Source organism: Periplaneta americana, chromosome 10 (genome assembly GCF_040183065.1).
Source record: "Periplaneta americana isolate PAMFEO1 chromosome 10, P.americana_PAMFEO1_priV1, whole genome shotgun sequence".
Lineage (NCBI taxonomy): Eukaryota > Metazoa > Arthropoda > Insecta > Blattodea > Blattidae > Periplaneta > Periplaneta americana.
The window spans coordinates 182,142,207-182,163,862 of record NC_091126.1 but is presented as its reverse complement, the minus strand read 5'-3'; the positions used below and the strand labels follow the sequence as shown (position 1 = coordinate 182,163,862).

The 21,656-nt window shown below is 35.8% G+C and overlaps 1 protein-coding gene across 1 annotated transcript in view; it reads left to right on the top strand.

Annotated features, from left to right (window-relative positions):
• The first annotated feature begins 2,459 nt into the window (after positions 1 to 2,459).
• The window catches only part of Arpc4 (Actin-related protein 2/3 complex, subunit 4), a 42,507-nt gene continuing 23,310 nt past the window's right edge, over positions 2,460 to 21,656 (top strand). The window contains exons 1-2 of the mRNA XM_069838563.1: positions 2,460 to 2,660; positions 19,551 to 19,669. Of these exons, the coding sequence (XP_069694664.1) occupies positions 2,658 to 2,660; positions 19,551 to 19,669 (122 nt within the window). The 5' untranslated portion in view covers positions 2,460 to 2,657. The remainder of the gene's footprint in view (positions 2,661 to 19,550; positions 19,670 to 21,656) is intronic.

Sequence of the window (21,656 nt, the reverse complement as noted above, 5' to 3'; positions counted from 1 at the left end):
CTCAATGGTATTTTCTAAACTCCGAATGTTTTATAGAAACAATCGTTCGTGCTCCCAAAACATGGCGTCACGCGAACTTGCGCGAGAGGTTTCAAATTAGTACACGACACCAGCGCCAATTGTGTGTCTAGATATATATAACTACAACGTCTTTGGATGGAGAATTAAATTAAATATCTCCAAAACACAAGCAATTTTATTTTGCAGAAGGAATAAATTCAATAGACCGGGAACAAATCATACAAAATTAGCCATAAATGGATCACAAATCGAGTGGAAAACTTCAGTAAAATATCTCGGAGTAACAGTAGACAGACGGCTCACTTTCTCCGAACATATACTACAAAAACTCAGACTTGCCAATTCTAGAATGGTGGAGCTTTATCCAATATTAAATAAAAGCAGACATCTAAACATACACACAGCTCTAACTTTGTATAAAACATTAATTAGGTCAGTAATACTATATGCTTGTCCTGCTTGGGGACATGCACCTATTACAGTCCGTAAAAAATTACAAGTTTTCCAAAACAAAATTTTAAGATTCATCACAGGACTTCCTAGAGTAACTCCTGTTAGATTGATTCATGAAGAACTAGAAATTTCGACAATTCAAGAATATATTTCAGATCAGGCCTTCTGCACGTACACCAAGTCGTACAGCAGCACAAACCCACTAATTTCCTCACTAGGAAATTACAATCCTGCATTAGATAAACATGAAAGACCTAAGAGTGTACTCCACCCTCTAGCTTGGAACGACAACGTACAAGACGAATACCAACTTGAACACTACTGTAAATAACCACTTGACTCTACACACAGACAAGTCTATAAATGCACTAATAATGTTATTTCTCTGTTTCAGGGTCATCACGTTATTGGCAGCATAGATGCATTGTTCTTATTGTAAACAATTTTTTATGTACCTTTAATGTATTTGTACTTGAATAATGATTAAACCAAAACCTGCCACCTCAACATATTCCGACCCCACTATAGCCAATTGGCTTGTCGTCAGCACGACATCTCATCCTGCTCTAGGTTTTTCCGTGGTTTCCCTTGAGCAATAAGACAAATGTCGGGATGAGCCCTAAAAGAAATGAGCCACGGACCACTTCCCTTCCCCCACTCTTTCTCTTCTACTATCACAAAGAACTTGCTAATTTCTTAGATAACAACCCTGTATTATGATAATAGGGGAAAATAAATACATTGTAAGTTCACAGGGCTAACGGCTTCGAAGCTGGGTACCTGGTTCTAATGAAGTGCACTGGTAGCAATCTAAAACATGGGGGCATGAGATAGTTACTCCAGCGAATAGGGATTATAAAGAATGGACACTGAGTGAATTTTCCTGTGTTTTGTTTCTCTGTGCGCCAGCGGCTAGTTTCACTTTGAAGCGCTAGAGGTAGTGTAATCGAGCATACGCTAAGATAATAATTGAGAATAGAATTAAGGCACAGGATCCAAACATCGCCTACCTTATTGCATAATCCAGTAACGCTTTGCTTCAAATAAATTCAAGTTAACAGCTTTTCCTTATTTCTCAGTGAGAAACTAGTTGTAATAATAATATTTTATATTTCAGATATCATAAATTATATTATAAAATAATATAATACATTATAAAATTAAGTATCGAATTCGTTTAATATTTGTATATAATATAATATAGATATATGGTTTTACTTCTCGTAAGAGTTTTGTTTTTCCATTTTCAGCGCTATCAAATCATTACATATTTTAATTGTTGTTGGGGTCAACGTCTGAACTCTCATTATAAAGGAACTCTAGAGTCTAGACATTACAGTTAATGAAGGATTTATTATTTTATGGATCCAATTTATTTTATTTGAGTACATAATGTACCTAGATGTATTAATTGTATGTGTTATATTTCCGCTGTGTCGACTGCTAGCTGGTGTGATGTCAGCGCCAACTCTAGGGAGAAAGCAGAATCTGACGCTCTAGCTGGCTTGAAGGTCATTGAAATCGGTCCGGCTACATCAAAGGTACCGACGCGAAGTGTCCATTCTTTATAATCCCTATTCGCTGGTTACTCTGCCTGCCATTAAAATTCACTTTACTAAATCCCCAAGGTTAAAAAAAAAAAAAAAGGAGCAGGCAGTATATTGCAATCCAGACGGCTGTGGTATATACTAAACTGTGGTATCACCCTAGATCATATATGTAAGAGAAATGTCGGGCTTATAGGCTTTGAGGTTAACTTTTGTCAGGTTTACTACGCTGCCATCTAGTTGTTACATAAGGAGTTACGTTATAATTCCCTTTTGAATTGCATTAGCGACTGTCCTGCCATCTCGTGTTCCTTTATGGCGGACGGGTGGCGATCTTGGCGGTTGTTCTCTTCAAAGTGCTGCCGATTTTAACGTAGGGAGGAGTTATCTGTTACATATATTATCTAGGGTATCACTAAGAGCGCTGATACAGATGTGGACGCTACTCAATTTCTAGCTCGTTGGTTGAATTACTATATTTTATTGCATCGGTTGGTAATACCGCAGTGGACGCGCCCACACTTATATGGTGGAGTAATAAGACTAGATATATATTACGAAAGTGCCAATAATTTTTACATGTGTGAGTGTTTATGTATTGTTCTGGCATTTTGACAGTTACCGATTGTTTAAAACATGGTAAGTAAAATTGCGTATCTTTCTTCCTACTGCACTGTTAAATTAGATGTTTCAGAATATTTGTAATGTGGTTTGGGAGGGGCATATCATTTAAGTAATTTGTATTTCACTTAAGTCATAGTGATAGTAATTCAAGCCATGCATAGGATATCGGTATACCGGAATAGAAAACGTTTTAAGGCTTACAATATATATAAACTTCGCGTATAACTTATGCACCGGTACTTACTGCATGTAATTTTATGTAGCTGATTAAGAACGATTTGTGGAATAAAATATACTACTTCCAAACCTCAAAAATAAAATTTCTTTATTAAAGATGTTGGGAAAAATGTAATATTTTCATTCGTACATTTTCACTTTTGTTACTATTGTCGATTCTCATTCCAATTTCCATAGATTTCTTCTCCAGAGTTTCAAAACTATATTTCCAGAACATAAGTAACAATTCAGTTTTAAAAGATAAACCGGTAAAGCTTACTTTCGTAACGTATATTGGGATGTCAACTTTAACGTGACATTTTCTGATATGAAGGTTACTAAGTTTATCAAGACTGTTACATTAAGGATAAGGGGTGAATTTTCCCTTCCACTACGCAGAAAAAGTGGGAGAAAAAACATACAGAAATAACTATTTGTGTACCTATAGCAAAAAGTGTATATGTTAATTAATTGAAAATCACCTCAAAATAGTAGGGCTCCACTCTGCAGACACGATGTATTAAGTGCTATATACCCATCCAAGCCGCCCAAAATACCTTTGGTTCTTATTTTCTCTTTCATTTTCACATCATGTAACTCAATGGTATGTTTTTTTTTCAATAATAATAATTATTTATTTATTCTGGCGAAGTTAAGGCCATCAGGCCTTCTCTTCCACTTTGCCAGAAACAAAAGAACCTGATACAATTTTACTAATATTTAAAGAACACTAATAACAAATTTATACAGTTATACAAGCACAAGTTGAGTAAATTAATGCAAACATACTAAATAATAATTACAAAATAATACAAGACTCGAAGTTACATTCAATGAATATACAAGCGGTAAGTGAACCAATATTACAAATTACAAGAATAACAAATTCAAAATAAATTATAACTATATAACACTGAGGAAAATTACGTATATGTACACATATACACACAAAGGAGAATTAAATATGAATACTGGTCACCTGTTTAAACAATTTATTTTTAAATTGCAATGTTGTTCGACAGTTCCTGAGAGAGCTGGGTAGGGAGTTCCAGAAACGAATTGCTGATACTGTGAAAGAGGAAGAATAGTGAGCTGTTTTATGGCAAGGCATAGATAATAAAGGGTCATTTTTAGAACGAGTACCCAGGTTGTGATAAGAGAACAAGAAATTAAAACGCACCAAGAGATAGTTAGGCGAAGAAGTATTGATGATGCGATATAGGAAAATTAGTGAACGGGTATATCTTCGGTCCTGTAATCTTACCCATTGGAGCGTTTCAAGGGCAGGTGTAATGTTGTATTTGCGGATGTTGCAAATGAAACGTAAGCAGTCATTATGAACCCGCTGCAATCTTTGGGCTAAGTTAGAATTTAAATCTGTTAGTAGAATGTTGCAATAGTCAAAATGTGGCAGCACCAATGTTTGTATGAGAATTATTTTTAATTGAAAGGGTAGAAAATTTTTCAGGCAATTTAATGAATGAAGGATGGAGAAGACGGTCTTGCATGTGTGTGTGTGACTTGGACATTCCACTTGAGGCTCTCGTCCATGTAGACGCCTAGATATTTAACAGAGGGACTGAATGGGATTATAGTTTCATTCAATTTTATAGAATTTATAATAGCAGATTTTGAAAGGCGTAAAAATTGTTGTTGCATTATGCGGGGAACCATTCCTTTCTTCGGTCTAGGTAAATCTATTTTGGTAATTGTGTACAGCAAAGCTACTAAAGGAAGGCAAATTTTCAGTGGGTAAATTGAATGCAACGCTAATCTTATACACGTATTTAAGGTCCTGTGGTTTTCTTCGAAGGACAGTGGAATGAATTCATATGTTTGCAATGCTACTACATAGAATTGGTGGAAATGCATTCATTTCAAGAGCCATTCAGTTGTAAATATGGCGTGCTTATGATGCCACGTGAGATTGTGTGAATGTTCAGGCAAAATGATTGAAGACGAATTAGTTGATTTCAGGACCCAAATTGTTGTAGCCCCTCGATTTTTCTTTTGCTGTTGGTATGAATAACTCAACTAGAAGTCAAGTAGGTAAATAAATCATGGCTAACTTTGGCAGCACTCTTGTACAGAGATACTTCTGTTAGTGTACCTATTTATAAAAAAGTGTGGATGGAAGGCATACCCAAAAACCTAAAGAAACGAAACCTAACCCATCACTGATCCTCAACCTTGCGAAAATTCTCTTATTTATTTTTCTTGATATATTTGCAAAGTTATACCATTTCTCAGTAGTTGAAGTACCAGTATTAAAACAGGGTGCATGTTTTGTGCTTGAGTTGCTTTGCTACTATGTAAGATTAAAATTAGTAATTAAATGAGTGTGAAGCATCCAAGTGTCTTGTGACCGTTCTCCTGAATCATATTCAGGAAATTTATTTTTTGTTTATTTACTAAATTACGTGGTAGCCTGCACTCCAGAGCAGTGGGCCTCTGGCCTCTTCACTGATGACAGCCACTCTAACCTGAGGTCTGCTGATGGACGAGAAAGGGTGTGGAGATTGCCCGGAGAGAGGTACTTGTCCGTTGCATTATCCTCGAGGACTCTGTTTAGGGGTGGCTCAGTAATGATGTGGACTGCACTGAGCTCGTGTTTGTCGATCACGGGTCCCTCAATGCACAAAGCTACATCGAAGAGATCCTTGTGATGCCCTTTGCACCTTTCATTGGCCAGAACTTTATATTCATGCACATACTGCTCGTTGTGTTGTGCAGTACCTACAGGAAGTTTGTCAGCTCGTAGTCCCGACATAAATCCTATTGAGCATGCTCAGAAGGAATGTCCATCGGTGAGACAGCAACACCTTGGCGCAGCTGAGGGTAACATTGCTGGAGGAGTGGGATCTCATGCCCCAAGAGACCCTCCAACGGTTAGTGGGCAGTTTGCCTTAATGCTTACAGGCTGTCATACACGCCAGGGGTGTAAATACCCGTTTTTAGTGCTTAGTGATGTCAAGAGGTGCAGTGTAAACATTAACTTTGTTTTCATTGGCCTTAAATTGAGAAAATCGTAATGTGAAGTAAATTTCAAAATTTTCGAAAGTTACAGACAATTGTGAGTTACATGCATGTTGGTAATAATGTTTCGGTATTTATTATAATCAGTTATGTTGTTTTCATAACATTGTCATAAATATTTGAAGGGAAATATTTTTTTATTGTAATAAATTAAGATTTTTATAAAAATGTGAAGTGTTCCACTATTTTTGCTGGTGTGTACAATAGCGCATTTTGATACCTTTAAAGTCACATTGTTGATGTTCAGCACACACTGAGATTTATTTTATTGATATTATGGAAATATTTCATGTAGATCCAGACGTTTGAGATGGGCAAGGAATGTAGCACGTATGGGCGAATCTAGAAATGCATATAGAGTGCTAGTTGAGAGGCCGGAAGGAAAAAGACCTTTGGGGAGGCCGAGACGTAGATGGGAGGATATTAAAATGGATTTGAGGGAGGTGGGATATGATGATAGAGACTGGATTAATCTTGCACAGGCTAGGGATCGATGGCGGTCTTATGTGAGTGCGGCAGTGAATCTCTGTGTTCTTTAAAAGCCGTTTTTAAGTAAGTAATTAAGTGACAGAATTACATGCAGTCATAAGTTGCAGTGTAGCTTCAATATTTTAAACTTCTCTCTTAACCTAAACGTTTTTATTATCAAGTTACTTACCTATTCATTTGAAATTAGCTTAATTTCGATAGCACAGAGCTTTGACATCAGGAACTAAAAATGTTACAGCAAATCTGATATCACTTTCAGCACAAAGTCTATTTCTGGATTTATTTTCTAGACAATGTTATGAAGAAAGAGACTTCTTGCACAAGTATGTGGATGAAAAAAGTCATAAGACTGTTATAGTTTAATTTGCTAACACTGGTAAATCTTTAAAACTAATTATTGGCAAAGAATTATGACTTTTCTGTAATTGAAAATCAGTAGAAATGGCGTTTAAGTAGAGAAAGTTCCAGACTTCTGTTAGCAAGAATGTCACCAAAAACAACAGTCTTGGACAGTCCTTGTCACCTCTAATTATTATCATTGTACTTTCTTCACAGTAACGTATATATTATGCAAATCTAACTTTCAGGTAAAGCTCTCTGTAGGTACGTTAACAGAAAAGCACAATTTCAAGTTACTCGATGTGGGTTCTGGCATCTTTTCATCCCACTCGAGTTACGTGGATATAAAGGGAAAAATTGAGACAGTGTCGGGTGAAGTTCCTGAGTAGCTCAGTCGGTAGAGTGGTGGTGCGTTCAGCCAAAGGTCCCGGGATCGATACCTGGTCCTGGAACAATTTTTCTCTTGAAATTATTCAAGTCTGCTTCACAGGGAGTTTTACCTGAAAGCTAGATTTGCATTATACATGCTGAAGTTTATAATATAATGATTCCATTTTTATTTTGTTTAATGGCAAGAAGAAATGTATTCAGTGATTTATGACAACCTCTAGTCTGCAGTCATTAGACTAAACCCTGGCAGTGTGAGTATGGACATGATTGCTGTACAGTACAACTTTCCGAATTCTTCAATAAGAGGATGCCTTTTCCATTTCACAAGGAACTATACCGAAAAATATTGAGCTTAGGCCTGAGAGCAAGATTTTTAGATATCAAGGAACTTGGAGCAAGATATTCATGGCAATCTCATTCATTCCCTTGGATGACGACATACAATATGCTGTATGATGATGTACAAGATGACTTTATAGAGTTTGGAGATTGTGTGAAATATAAATACAGTGCGTTCGTAGCTCAGCCGGGCCGTTCCATGGCGGCCTTGGACTGCCGCCAGAGTTACACGTAAACGACTGGCAAGTCATGGGTACGGAACACTAACTACTCTACTAACATTAGGCTTACCTGCATCACGACAGATGTTGAAAGTGATGACCTTCAACTCGAACACATTCCCTATATCTTCTAAAACAATTCTGTTCACTCTCAAAAGTTCATGTTGACTGATTGCCTGTATTTCTCTCATGATGTTGTCCTTCAATTCTTGTAACGTGTGCGGATTTGATGCGTACAATTTATTCTTTAACGTTCCCCATAAATAAAAATCGCATGGATATAGGTCAGGGGAACGAGATGGCCACAATCCTCGACTAATTATTCTGTCACCAAACACACTTCGCAATTCATGCATAGAATTCGCAGCGGTGTGCGCTGTAGCTGAATCCTGCTGAAACCAGCCACTCAGTCGTTCATTTCTTGTTAGTTGCGGAAAAAAAAATTATTTAAAATTGAAGCTACTTAAACGTGTGAATTAACTGTTGTGTCGAAAAATATGGGACCAATAATTCTACTCGCACTCACTGCGCACCAAACCCCAACCTTTGCAGCATGGTGAGGAACTTTATGAATAATATGGGGATTTTCGGTAGTCCAGTATCAGCTATTATTCTGAGTAGAAACATGGCCGTGAAGATGAAACCACGCTTCATCAGTGAAGAACATTAAAAGTGGGTCCATGTCGCCATTATGAATGGGCTGCACAAACCAATTGCAATAATCAACCCTACTTACAGGATCTTGTGGTTGTAAAGCATGAACTACAGTTACCCTGTACGGCTTAAGTTTCAGAAGTTTCATTGCCACAAAAGCTGACGTCTTGGAAATGTTAACCTCTTGTGCTAAACGTCGCAGTGATTTGCAGGGTGAGTGCTCTAACCAGGCCCCTACTTCTTCAAGCTTCTCTTCTGTCAGTACACGGCATTGTTGAACACGTTTCTTGTTAAAAAAAGCTCCTGTACATCTGACTTTATTGACAAGGTCATGAATAGTTGACCTGCTAGGAATTCGAACACCTGCAAACCGATGTTCGAATTCTCTTCGACACCTTCTTGCAGAAGAGTATTTCACATACGCATAATAGAGAAAAATACGTTGTTCTAAAGTGTACTGAAGCATTATTAATAGACACTTTATCACCATGAGACAACACAATTTTCTCACAACATGCACACAGACGTCTTTCCTTTACGACGGATCCAACTCGACTGACTGGCGTGTCAACGGTAGCTACAGCACTACTCTGGCGGCAGGCGTGTCAATCTTCACCCAGTCCAAAGCCACTGCGGAACGTTCTGGCCAAGCTACGAACGCACTGTATATGACAGGACATACAGGATGCGATCACAGAAGACCTGTTCCTCCCAGATTCCCTCCAGAGATGTGTAATGTCTATGGGGCTATATATTGCAAGTTAACAAAGAACAAACAATTTAGTTGAGGGGGTTTCATTCGAATTTCCAAAAAATGGTTATGACTCATCACGTCAACATATGGTGATTCATTCACCACTTGCAAGGGGAACAGCATGACACTAAAAACGTGAGGCAGCCTGTAAAAAGAAATATCTCACAAACCAAACTCTCATTGAAAACATTGTATAGAAAGATGCCAGCAATGTAAAGCAATATCTCTGTGCGATATTGTATCATATTAAAGCAAACATCTGTTGACCAACCACAAGATTAGAACTATGTAATTATAAATATACAATACATGAATTCCAAAGTACATTATTTGAGATTAATTGCATTGGGCCATTTACTTTTGGACATTTTGCATTGGACAATTTACCCTTGGATTTTTATTCCTGGCCTATTTCATTTTTGGACGCTGACATTTTCTCTTTGACATTATGACCTGGAAGGCCTAATTTGATTAACATAGATGTTACAGTTTTTTTTTAGGAACTTAGTATTTTTCCCGTAATACATTAAGTGTATGGTGGGAATCAAATATCAGCTGATCTCAGAAGTTTACACCTAGATATCCTTTCTCTGGCACCACGAGCTTGTATTTCATATCCAGGCATATGAACAAGTTGTTTGCATGTAATGTTCCTTTTAAAATTGACGAGACTGTTGATTTAGAAATGTTTATTTTGAGGCCAATTTCTTCAAATCGGTTTATAACCTTTCTAGTTAGTTTACTTTTTGGTCCTGTGATGATCAAGTCACCAGCAAAACTCATAGTTAGTCTGGAAGCAGTGAGTAACAATAAAGCTTAGTTGCTGGTTCTTCTGAGAGCTCGTCTAAAATATGATTAGTGCTAATATTGTACAAAGTTGAAGATGAAGGAGAACCATGCAAGACACCATAGTTAATAGTAATTGGTTTGGCATTTGAAATGTTTCAGTCTGCGTTGAGTTTTTCCTTGAAGATTCGTAATTACTTCCGAAGTTTGAGGACTAAAAAACATGCATTGCATTTGATTCTTGCAACCACCACTACCACAATAATAATAATAATAATAATAATAATAATAATAATAATAATAATAATAGAAGTGGTACATACAAAAAGGGCCTTAGTCCAAGTACCTTACTTTTGAGAAAAATGAAGAAAATTGTTTAACTTCTTTTGCCTCCCTCTCTAATGACAGAAAACAGTCTCGTATTATAGTGTCCAACATTCTCAATGTTATTTCATGACACAACGTGATATTAGAATGTTCTCCCTCTTTATAAAATTAAATGAATGAGCTGGACTTAGTCCCTTTCTGAGTGCTGTTATATTTTCTTGAAATAATTTATTTGTTCCTTTGTTTGTACAAGTAAACAAAAATTCTATGTTGAGGTAACAAAAGTGGATCATAAATATTATAAATCAGTACAAATGCAATTTATTAAAAGTCCTTGTGTTGCTAGAAATTTCTCAAAAATCTAGATTACTGATCACATAACAGCACTTCTTTCAAAATAAAGCAGTATTGCCCTATTATTTTGTAAATGTTTACATTTGAAGGGTACACGGGAATAACGAACAAGGTCCATTCAGAATAATTTTGAGATAAATGAAATTTAAAGTTTGAGGACTTGAAACGTATAGTTTATTGTTAACTTATTGTTATTTTTTATCACACAAGAATGTACCATTATAAAGCAAATATGTGACAAAATATTGTTTTGATTTTATGAATTACAACAATGCAAAACTGCAAAAAGTCTACTTTGCTACGTTTTATAAACGGGAAGAATGAACAATGTCACAATTTAATTGAATATTTGTTGGGAATGGAATCAGGCATAATATTTTCAAACAATGTAGCGCATGTTTACTTTCGTGTAGGGTATTCTTTTTAAAGGTTATAAATATTGTTGATCCATTATAAATATTTTTATCTTTGAGTGTTCATTGTTCCAAACAATTATTGAAAAACAAATCTACAAACTAATCTGATTGCACTGAATTTTCCATTGTGAATGAATAGATTGAACTATAAAATCGTCTCATTCACTGTTATTGACTTCTTGTGACTCGTCATTGGTGGGAGGAAGACTGAAATATTCTCTAGCAGTTGGAGAACAAACATTTTTCAAAATTTGTAATTCTTTGTACATTGCCTTGTAGCTGTTTACAGTTTACAATGATGAATAGTTTGGTTTCCTCCTAGAATTCGCAATCTCTTGCCTCCAGTCATCGGGTACTTCACACCTTGCTCTCTGATTGACAAGTCCCATGTTTTTGTCACATTCCAGGTACGAGTAGCCTCGAGTGGGAAATCTGATCCACTGAGCATCAATCTCTTCTTAGTATGTACTACATAATGACAAAATCTAAATACCGTAAAGTTCCAATTTGGTCCGGAACAAGAATCGTGGAAAATACGGAGTTCACTAACGCAGCTTGGTACAATATTCATACAGTGGTGCCATATCTTAGAGCAAACTTCATCAGAGCCTTTACTTTAAATATTTTGGTCATACATGTCTTCCTGTTGACAGCGTATGTATGTTACAAGAATAAAAGGGCAGCTGTCGACGATAATAGCCCTCAATAGTTCAAAAGTTTGGAACTGGTAATTCTTTTGGAAATCCATGCAGTAGCTTCTTTATACTCTTACTTCCTGGATTTTAGATGTGCAGCCCATTTTACTTCATAAAATTTCTGTCCTTTTCTCTTGTGCAATTCATTCTTCCAAATCAAATTTTGTTTCTCCTTCTCAAAATTATCTAATTTACTTGCATCTTTTTCATTGGAAATTTCTGATTTAATGTGTGAAATGTCAGCTAATGTTGTATTTAGTGACAAAAATTACTCTGTATTGCTCGTAAGACATAGAGTTCGCAGGAAATTTTTCTAAGTGTAACTTAAGCAGCTTAGAAATATTCAAGTTCTCTGGAAGATACGACCTTCGGCTATCGTGACGAGATTAGTGGACTTTCTGACCTCTAAGTGATTGAATGTGCTGACAAATTTTAGATAAAATCTCTCCTTTCATTTGGTGAGGCCTGTTTCCATGTTTAACTCTTGTTTCTGTATGGGCTTTTCCAGTAGTAGCCAATGACATTTTCAAAGTGACTAAACGTCTGTCTGTTATTCCATGTAGAGCAATAAATGCTTTTATAGCAAACGGGAACATCAGTATTTTGCCCATCTTTGTTTATTCGCATTTTATATCTGTAAGAAAAATTATGGAAATCAGCTTCGGCGTGTGTTTTTCCTGGATCTTCTTCTTTGCACAGGAAGTACCAAAATTAGTCCTGAGAGGTGAGCATTTTGAGTGTCATATGATGCTAATTCATTGAAATGTTTAATAAGATCTCTTCTTTCACTTTGGCTTATTTTCTGAAAACACGGAACATTTACAGTCTTCTCCCATAATATGACTCAGCACGAATTATTTTATGCATCTGTAACACTTCCTGTAACTTTTCTTTTCCTTGAATTTACAGAACGTGGAATGGGTCCGGATAATTCATTTTCTCTAACGTCATACATTATAAAAATAAATTGCACTAACCACAAACACTACAATATGTACCATAAAAGTATAATAAAGGAAATAATCAATACCCTACCACTGACATCTGAACACTGGAATAGTACAGCTGTTTGTATTATGCTCACAAGTAGTTCTAATGAAAATTAATATAATTTATTGTCACGTGGAATAACAGCTAAACATCATACAGTCATTTAATAATATTATTATGTGTATAATACAGATCGTATTGGCATATGTAAAAATAAACTAACCAGCAATGTGCTATGGCTCTAAGATCAAGTTTGTAACGGCTGTCTGCATTAGTTCTGTGTTTAAAATGGACATTGTTCGTTCTTTCTTGGGATGGATGTGACATTGTTCATTCTTCCAAAGTATACAGAAACTTTAACGCAGAATACTGAGGACAATTTTAATTCTTACATAAAACCAATGCAGCCACATGAAAGTACTCCCCTTCTACTATCAGATGGCACTATTAACTCAATTTCGATTTTTGATGGACCTTGTTCGTTATTCCCGTGTACCCTTCATTTGGTATTGTTTCAAATAATCTGAAAATCACATAATTAATATTATGCAAACTAAGTTATTAGTAACGCAAAACTTCCCACTGATGTTAATAAACATACTGCGGATATTCACTAGTCTTCCGCATGTTCATGCACTGACAAGTCACAAATCTCTTGCTAAAATTCGTTATCCTCCTCAGTTATGTATCTATACAGTTTTTTACGTTACTCAACATAGTTAATTTCATTGGGACATATCCTACCGGCTATGCAAGGCTTGTAGATTGAACAGGCTGAGACATTTGAAACAATGCAGCTAGACAATTGGGCTTCATAGGTGAAATGTATGAATGTGCTAATGCTCAATTGCATTTTCTGGTCTCTAGAAATGCAAGCTTCTCTTCGCAGTTTCCTGTAATAGGCAAGTCTTCTTGTAGATGGTTTGCCATGATGTTTTAAAATCAAAGATCTCTGATGTCTCCACCTCCTTGACGAGAAAGTTATTACATATTTTGCTACTGGTTACAATAATTTGTGATATCTGATGTATACTCTAAAGTCGGTCATGCTTCTTTGGAGCTCGTTTTATGAGCCCGAAGTTTCTGTCGCAAGGGAGAACTGAATGACCCCTAACAGGGAAGTAGTACTCTATCACGGTAAGGAGCATTCTAGCCAAGTCGTGATTTTTATTCTGCCCCCCTCAGTTGTCCGAGAACAGATGTAATTCATCCACTTCTGAATGAATACCATTATTAATATAGTCGAGAAGAAAAGAGCACACCTCATTAAGTCCTTTCTTGCATTGCCCTTCATTGTAAAGGTACACTATAATATGGACCTTTCACTAACGGAAGACAAACAGTAGGTACTAAGATAAGATCAGGTGAGTTTCGGCAGGAACAAGAAAGAAACACATATTGTGAGTCATCTGTCTGCAGTGTTGCCAATGATACAATATATAGAAAGGGCCTCAGGCATGGACTGAGTCCCCTTAATCCATGGACGTGTGAGACTGATGCGTTGGTTAGCATGAGACTGAGTTCCTTTCATCATAGCAAGTTGGTGATTACTCCAGGAGCAGGAATCTGCAAAATCGTGACTGAGGCCCTTTCTGTATGGACCAATTAATAATAATAATTACGATAATTATGATGATAATAATAATAATAATTATAATGACGGTAATGATAATAATGATGATAACCAGGGCCAGCAAGGAGTACTCTCCGCTTTGGGAATACAAAACTGGAGCGTGCCCATACGGGAACACAGGTATCTGCAGTGCTGTGTGGTGACGTGCCCTAGGGCTGTACAGTTGTGCAGTACATTAGTGGCATGGCGGTGGAAGGTAATGCTTATTCCCAATCAGTAGTACCACTGCTTGTGTGATTGAAAATAAATTGTAACTAATAAAATAAGCAGTAACTCTTCTTCTTCAGCAGATGCTACAACTTCGTCGAAGTTTTGACCTTCTCAATTAATTTACACCATTGTTTTCTGTTTTGAACAAGATTTGACCAATTCTTTACATTCAGTGTTTTCAAATCGTTGGTTATGTTTTCCTTTCATCTACTTGTTGGTCTTCCTTTTGCTCTTTTAACTTACTGATGGGGTTCCATTTATATATTTTCTTAACTGTTTTACCTTCGTTCATACGATTGATATGGCCAAACCATGCCATCCTTTGCGCTTTAAGCAGTAACTAGAGTGACAAACTAAATTAACAGTGACTAATTATGTTTATTCTACCTGTATTAAATTATAGTATAATAATAATCATAATAATAAAATTATAGAAAACAAATCACAGTTCTTCCGTTAAATTTCTTGTCAGAAACGAATGCATAAATTTCATACACGCCAATACTTTTGAAAATCAGAATACAAAATAATATATATTATTGCCCCCCCCCCCCAAAAAAAAACAGATTTGTAAAGGTCTTAGATTTGTTTTTTCCCCCCTCTCTTTTAATAATGTTTTCAATGGATGGTGTAATGGACTTTGATACAGCAAGTCTTTCTACAGCTCTTAACCTATGGAGTGCAATCCGTCACACTTGGCTTCATTCTTTTCGTTCTCGATATTATGCTTCAGGATCGAACTTCAGATTGTTAAACACATTAAATACAAATTGAAATAATACCACTTAGCCTCGCTTCCTCACTTAGTACAGTGAGTAAATTCATCCTTTCATCACTAACGATGTCTTTATATTTTTGAACATGGAACACATCACAATGCTGCTTTAAATTATATTTCCTGCACCTGACATGTTTTTACAAATAAGACACTGTCCATCTCCCTACTTCGATTCTTTAAAGAAAGAATAACAATTTCCAGTCATCGTTAAACTCAATTTCAGGTTTGCACTTTGCAACATCCATGGAGATACGTAGTACATGTTTCACCCCTGCTACATTAGAGAGGGGTAGCAGTCCTGAGTACAAGGGAACAAACATGATTTCATTTACTCATACAAAAGCCAATTGCCAGCCCTGATCATAACGATGATAATGATAATAATAAACTGGTGGGAATCCTGAAGAAAATAAATGTGGATTGGAAAGAGAGGAGGCTATTCAGTACTCTTTATATGAAACAACGAATCAAAATCAGGCTAGGAGAAAAAATGTCTGAAGGAAGTGAAATAGGGAAAGGAGTATGACAAGAATGCTCTTTATCACCTACCCTGTTTAACATCTACTTGGAGAATTTAGTGAAGAACTGTTTTCAGAACATGGGAGGGTTGATAGTAGGAGGAAGAAGAATAAATTGCATAAGATTTGCTGATTATATGGCATTGTTAGCAGAAGAAGAGATGATACTAAGGAATATGCTACTGGAGCTAAATGCAAGCTGGGTTGAAGATAAATGCAAACAAGACGAAGACCATGGTTGTTGGAAGAAAATTAGAGAAAGTAAATGAGGCAGTAGAGCAAGTGGACAGCTTCAAGTACTTGGAATGTGCACTGAGCATGTGCAGTATGTTATAACCAGACATCGGATTCTAGGGCAAATGCCTATTTTGTTTCTTTAGGAGAAAAGTAAAAATAATTATTAATATTTGTGTTTCATGGAAATTGAAAGGTATTCAAAGAGTTTTATAGTGCCCTAAAATGCCCTAAAACGGTTATTAGAGCCTAATTTGTTAATATTCGCCTAAAAATGCCTAACTCACTGTAAAGTTTCGCATTTTACTCTTACGTTTTATAATTTATACATGCATTCACTGCGAAATTTAAGGCATTTAAAAAGTGGAAAGTTTGCTTCACACCGGCCATGAAACCATTGATAAAGGAAACAAAATGTTTTGAATCTCACGACATTCACAATAGATTTCACCGAATTTAACATGTTTGGAGGCATAAATGCCGACAAAGAACCAACCTTAGTTTTGAAGCAGGCAACAATCACAACATGTGCTGCTACCGATTCAGAGATATACTATACTATAAAAATGACTGTTTTCGGTCTGAAACCGATTAGCTGTACTGCCCTTCAGAGTGTCATAAAATCACAATTTTTGGAGAAAGAGTGTTTTTGAAATATTTATGAAAAGTCGTAAAACTGCGAATTAGTAGGGTAAACCGTTACAAAATATTTAAAAGAATGGCCCTCCTAGTGTTAACACTACCAGGAAATGCAACAATAAGTGGAACTTTGTATTTTTGTCCAATTGAATCTCAATAACAACGGTTCATTTGAATGCTCGTTAACAGTTGCTCTTTCCCTCACCTTATTTGTGTTGAGAAGTTTTGAGCGGTAGGACATTTTCCTGTGAAGTTTAACGCGATAATGCCGAAAAATATAAGTGCAAAATCTACATTGATCCGGCAATTGCTAACAGAATATTCAGAATTCACTTATGATGGAAAAATAATATTCTGCAAGATTTGTAGCAAACAGGTATGTAACAATAGTTGAAATATATAAATTCTATTAATTTTAATGAGTAGGCCTATAATATTTATACATTGACTGAGCTATCCTGAGGTATAATTCTTTTTAAGGCCACTACACTTTAACCTTTTAAATTCCGATAGTTAAAGTATTTGTAGGTCATTAAAATTTTGATTGTTCGAACCCACTAACTTTGTGATAGAAATACGGCAATACAACAATTAGGATTTTATTTTAATTCAGTTTACTTTACATTTTTAGATTTCGCAAGAAAAGAAGTGCCACCTAAAGCAGCATGTGCAAGGAGCTGCTCATAAGGCTAAAGCTCAGCAGAAAAATCAACTGCAACAAACTTTACTAACACAGCCTACTTCATCCAATCTCAGCAGCAATTTCTATGCTGATTTAACCAGAGCGTTTGTTGCTGCTAACATTCCCTGGAATGCAATTGAAAATCCGGTTTTAAGACAGTTTTTACAAAAATACTGCAAACAAAATATCCCATCTGAGTCGACCCTAAGAAAAAATTACTTAGACAGAATATACAGTGAAACTTTAGCTTCCATTCGGGAGGATATAGGTGATTCTTACATATGGGTCTCTGTGGCTGAAACCTCAGATCCTATGAATAGGTATATAGCAAATATGGTAGTAGGAAAACTTAGTCCTGATGGACCTTCGATTCCACACCTCGTATGTGTTAAGGAACTTTCGAAAGTGAATAGCCAAGCCATTGCTTCTTTTGTAAATAAAGGCTTACAGTCTTTATACTCAGGTAATATAGACGATTCTAAAGTTCTGTTGTTTTGTACTGATGCTGCCTCATACATGGTTGCTGCAGCTCCACTTCTTAAAACATTTTATCCTAACCTCACGCATGTAACCTGTCTAGCACATGGCCTTCACAGGGTTTCTGAAACAATCCGGAATGAATTTCCTCTTGTCAATTCGTTTATTTCTAACACAAAAAAATGTTTTTGTAAAGCCCCATCCAGGATTTCAATATTCAGAGAGAACTTTCCAGATATCCCACTCCCACCTCAGCCGGTTGTTACACGATGGGGAACCTGGATTCAGTCAGTGGTGTATTATTCTAAGTATTTTAAAGAAGTGGACACAGTTATTGATAAATTACCTGAAACTGATAGTGCAGCGTGTGTGAAAGCAGTGAAAGATTGTCTGAATGACTCACGAGTGAAAAACGATATTGCCTACATAACATCAAACTTTTCTTTCATACCTGCAAGCATTGAACAATTAGAACGTGAAAAACAATCTCTTTGTAGCCAAATAGCAATAGTAAAGGAAGCTCAAGTGAACATACATTCTGCTTTGGGCGAAACTGGGAAAAAAGTTAAAAATAAGTGGGACAACGTATTAAATAAGAATGTAGGATTTTCATTGTTGGAAAAAGTATCAAGAGTAATATCGGGGGAAAGTGTAAATGTTCCAGTAAGTATTGATGTTTCTATTGTACCTAATTTAAAATTTGCGCCTCTCACATCAGTTTCGGTTGAAAGAAGTTTTTCTGCTTTCAAAATGATTCTCAGTGACAAAAGGCAAAGGTTAACTGTGGAGAATTTAGAAAAAATTCTGGTGGTGTACTGTGCAGATAATTATAATAAAGTCTGAGCATGAAACTGAATTTCAATAACTTAAAATGAGTAATCTTGATATCAATAATCATTATTTCATTAGTTTCAGTATATTAAATTTGTGCAGCTCTGTTTATAAATATAATATAGTATTCTTTTTTAATGTTTATACATACTTTTTTGTGCGTATTTTAGTGTATAACTAAAAATTTCAGTGAAAGAAATAAGTATGATACCTTGATGTGCCTAAAATGCCTATTTTCATTAAAATAGAGCCTAATTTTACAAATTTTGAGCTTATTTTAGGCGCCTAAAACTGCAATTTTTAGTGCCTAAAAATCCGATGTCTAGTTATAACAGGAACTTGGAAAATTCATGTGGTCTGAATTTTGTTTCTGGGTCTGTACTACAAACAGTAACATGAGCTGCTGTCAGAGGATAGCAATGGCATGGGAAGCTTTTAATAGAAAATGGAGCATCTTCTGCAGACCTCTGGAAAAATAACTAAGGAAGAGACTAGTGAAATGTGGCATTGTATGAGACAGAAGCATGGACATAACGATGAAGTGAAGAGAAGCAATTAGAAGTATTTGAAATATAGATATGAAATGTACAGACAGAATAAGAGATGAAGCTGTATTTGAAAGAGTTGAAGAAAGAATGATGCTACAAGTGATCAGGAAGAGAAAAAGGAATTGGTTGGGTCACTGGCTGAGAGGAAACTGCCTGCTGAAGGATGCACTGGAAGGAATCATGAACAGAAGAAGAGTTCAAGGCAGAAGATATCAGATGATTGACGACATTAAGATATATGGATCATATGCCGAGTCTGAGAGGAAGGCACAAAATAGGAAAGACAGAAAATGCTGGGTTTGCATGCCATGTATGTAATGTTTTAATTCAAAATATTTCTTTGTTTCAGGCTGCAACTCTACGGCCATACCTAACTGCTGTTAGACATACTTTGACTGCAGCCATGTGTTTGGACAATTTTTCATCTCAAGTTGTGGAAAGGCATAATAAACCAGAGGTTGAAGTGAGGTAGGTGAATGAATGGAGATTTTCTGCCTAGTTTTATTTGGTTTCCGAATTTCGATCTCATATATATAACTTAAATACACTCTCAAAAATGGGACTTGACCATTTCAAGTATTGTTCACCGTTCGTAAATCAAACATTCTAGTCTCTAAGCAATATTTAGGAATAGCAATTGTAGTGTGCAAATCATAAGCATGTTGAGTCTAGGGCAAATTATCAACTCCTATTTTAAAATTCTGAAACGTAAAGACAATATACTTGTCATCCAGCCATTACCACTACCACCACCAACTCTTTAACACCACATTCGAGACACTGGTGTAGCTCAGGTGGTAGTGCATTTGCCTGCTGTTCTAGAGATGCTCTTGGATGCGAATTCAATTCCTGCTTGGACTGATTACTTGCTTGGGTTTTTTCCAAGGATCTATTGGCGAGTCCTCGGCCTCATCTCGCCAAATACCATCTTGCTAACACCAATTCCATCGACAATAAAATAACGCAGTAGTTTATACAATGTCGTCAAATAACCAAGGGAAAAAACCACTTCGTTATCTTCTATCGCCTTCACATCTTATACCATCACCACCACCACCTCTTCTACCATTGCCTCTCCTTATACTGCCACCACCACCTCTTCTACCCTCAACACCACTACTGTATCCTCTTCTATCGTCCACCACCGCCTACTGCCATCACTAACGTGAACTACTCTTCTACCACCACTGCAATAATCGTGAGTTGCTCTTATGGTTTACTGACATACAGCTCTTCTATATAATAGTAATATTTATTTAATAACATATAAAACATAGCTCGTGATTAGGGACAGTTCTATTTTCATAAAATAACATATCTCTTGTTTCTAAAACTAAAATTTAAGTTTCTTATACCAAGATTAAATTCTTAAGAGGAGTAGGACAGTGACATACACATAGACTACCATAAGAACCACATGAAGATGATAATGGGTACTAAAGTTAATAATAATATTACTAGTTATAATCGTAATATCAGAGTGGAAGAAAGGATGTTGTAAATGGTGATGGATTAAAATTATTATTAGTGTATTTTGCAGCAAATCATAATTGATGTAATAACAAAGATAAGGTTGAGAGTAATAATATACTTAGGTAAGAAATAAACTTGATTTATAATAACTGATACATATTATAAATTAGAAAATTCTGTCTCATTAGTTGTTTAATTCTAGATTTAAAATTTTTAGTACTGAAAGTAGTCAATTCTGGACAAAGTTTTATCATATTAATTTGTGGGATTGTAGTAAACCAGCAGAGGAGAAGCATTTAGATGCAACTAAAGTAAATGCCATTTCGTCTTGTATTCTAATCATGTGGTTGAACTACAAATTTCATTCGATTTTTATGATAGACTTTCATTAAAGAGTATAAGTTTAGTCAGTGGTAAAAATATAAAATTCGGATTGGATCAAATTTGTTGGATAATCCAGACGTCTTTTCAAACAACTTTTGGTTATCCTTTTCTGTAACAGAATTAAAGGAAGAATAGTTTTTGTAACCCCTCCCCATCCAATTATACCATATTGGATAACAGATTCAACTATAGCCAAATAAACTAAACGTAAGACATAGGTAGGTAATGGCAAAGATTTACAAATTTGTAAATTGTTTTGCAGATTCTATTACATAAAGAAGGTGATATATCTATCACACTTCAAGTGTGATCAACAATATTCCCAGCTTCAGATTTTTTTTTCAGGCAAGGGCATTTACAGCTTGTAGGATGTCTACAAATAGAGTTATGGATTTAATTTTAAGGGGAAAAGTGATCTTAGTTTCTGCAATCCAGAGGTAATTAATAGAAAATACGCTAATTTAGTTTTAGTTATATTTAGAGACAGCAAATTAGCATCAAGCGATCTTTTAATCAAATTTATACCTGCATTGGCATATTTATAAATGTCTTTCGAAGTTAAACCACTGAAAATCACCATTGTATCATTGGCGTGAGA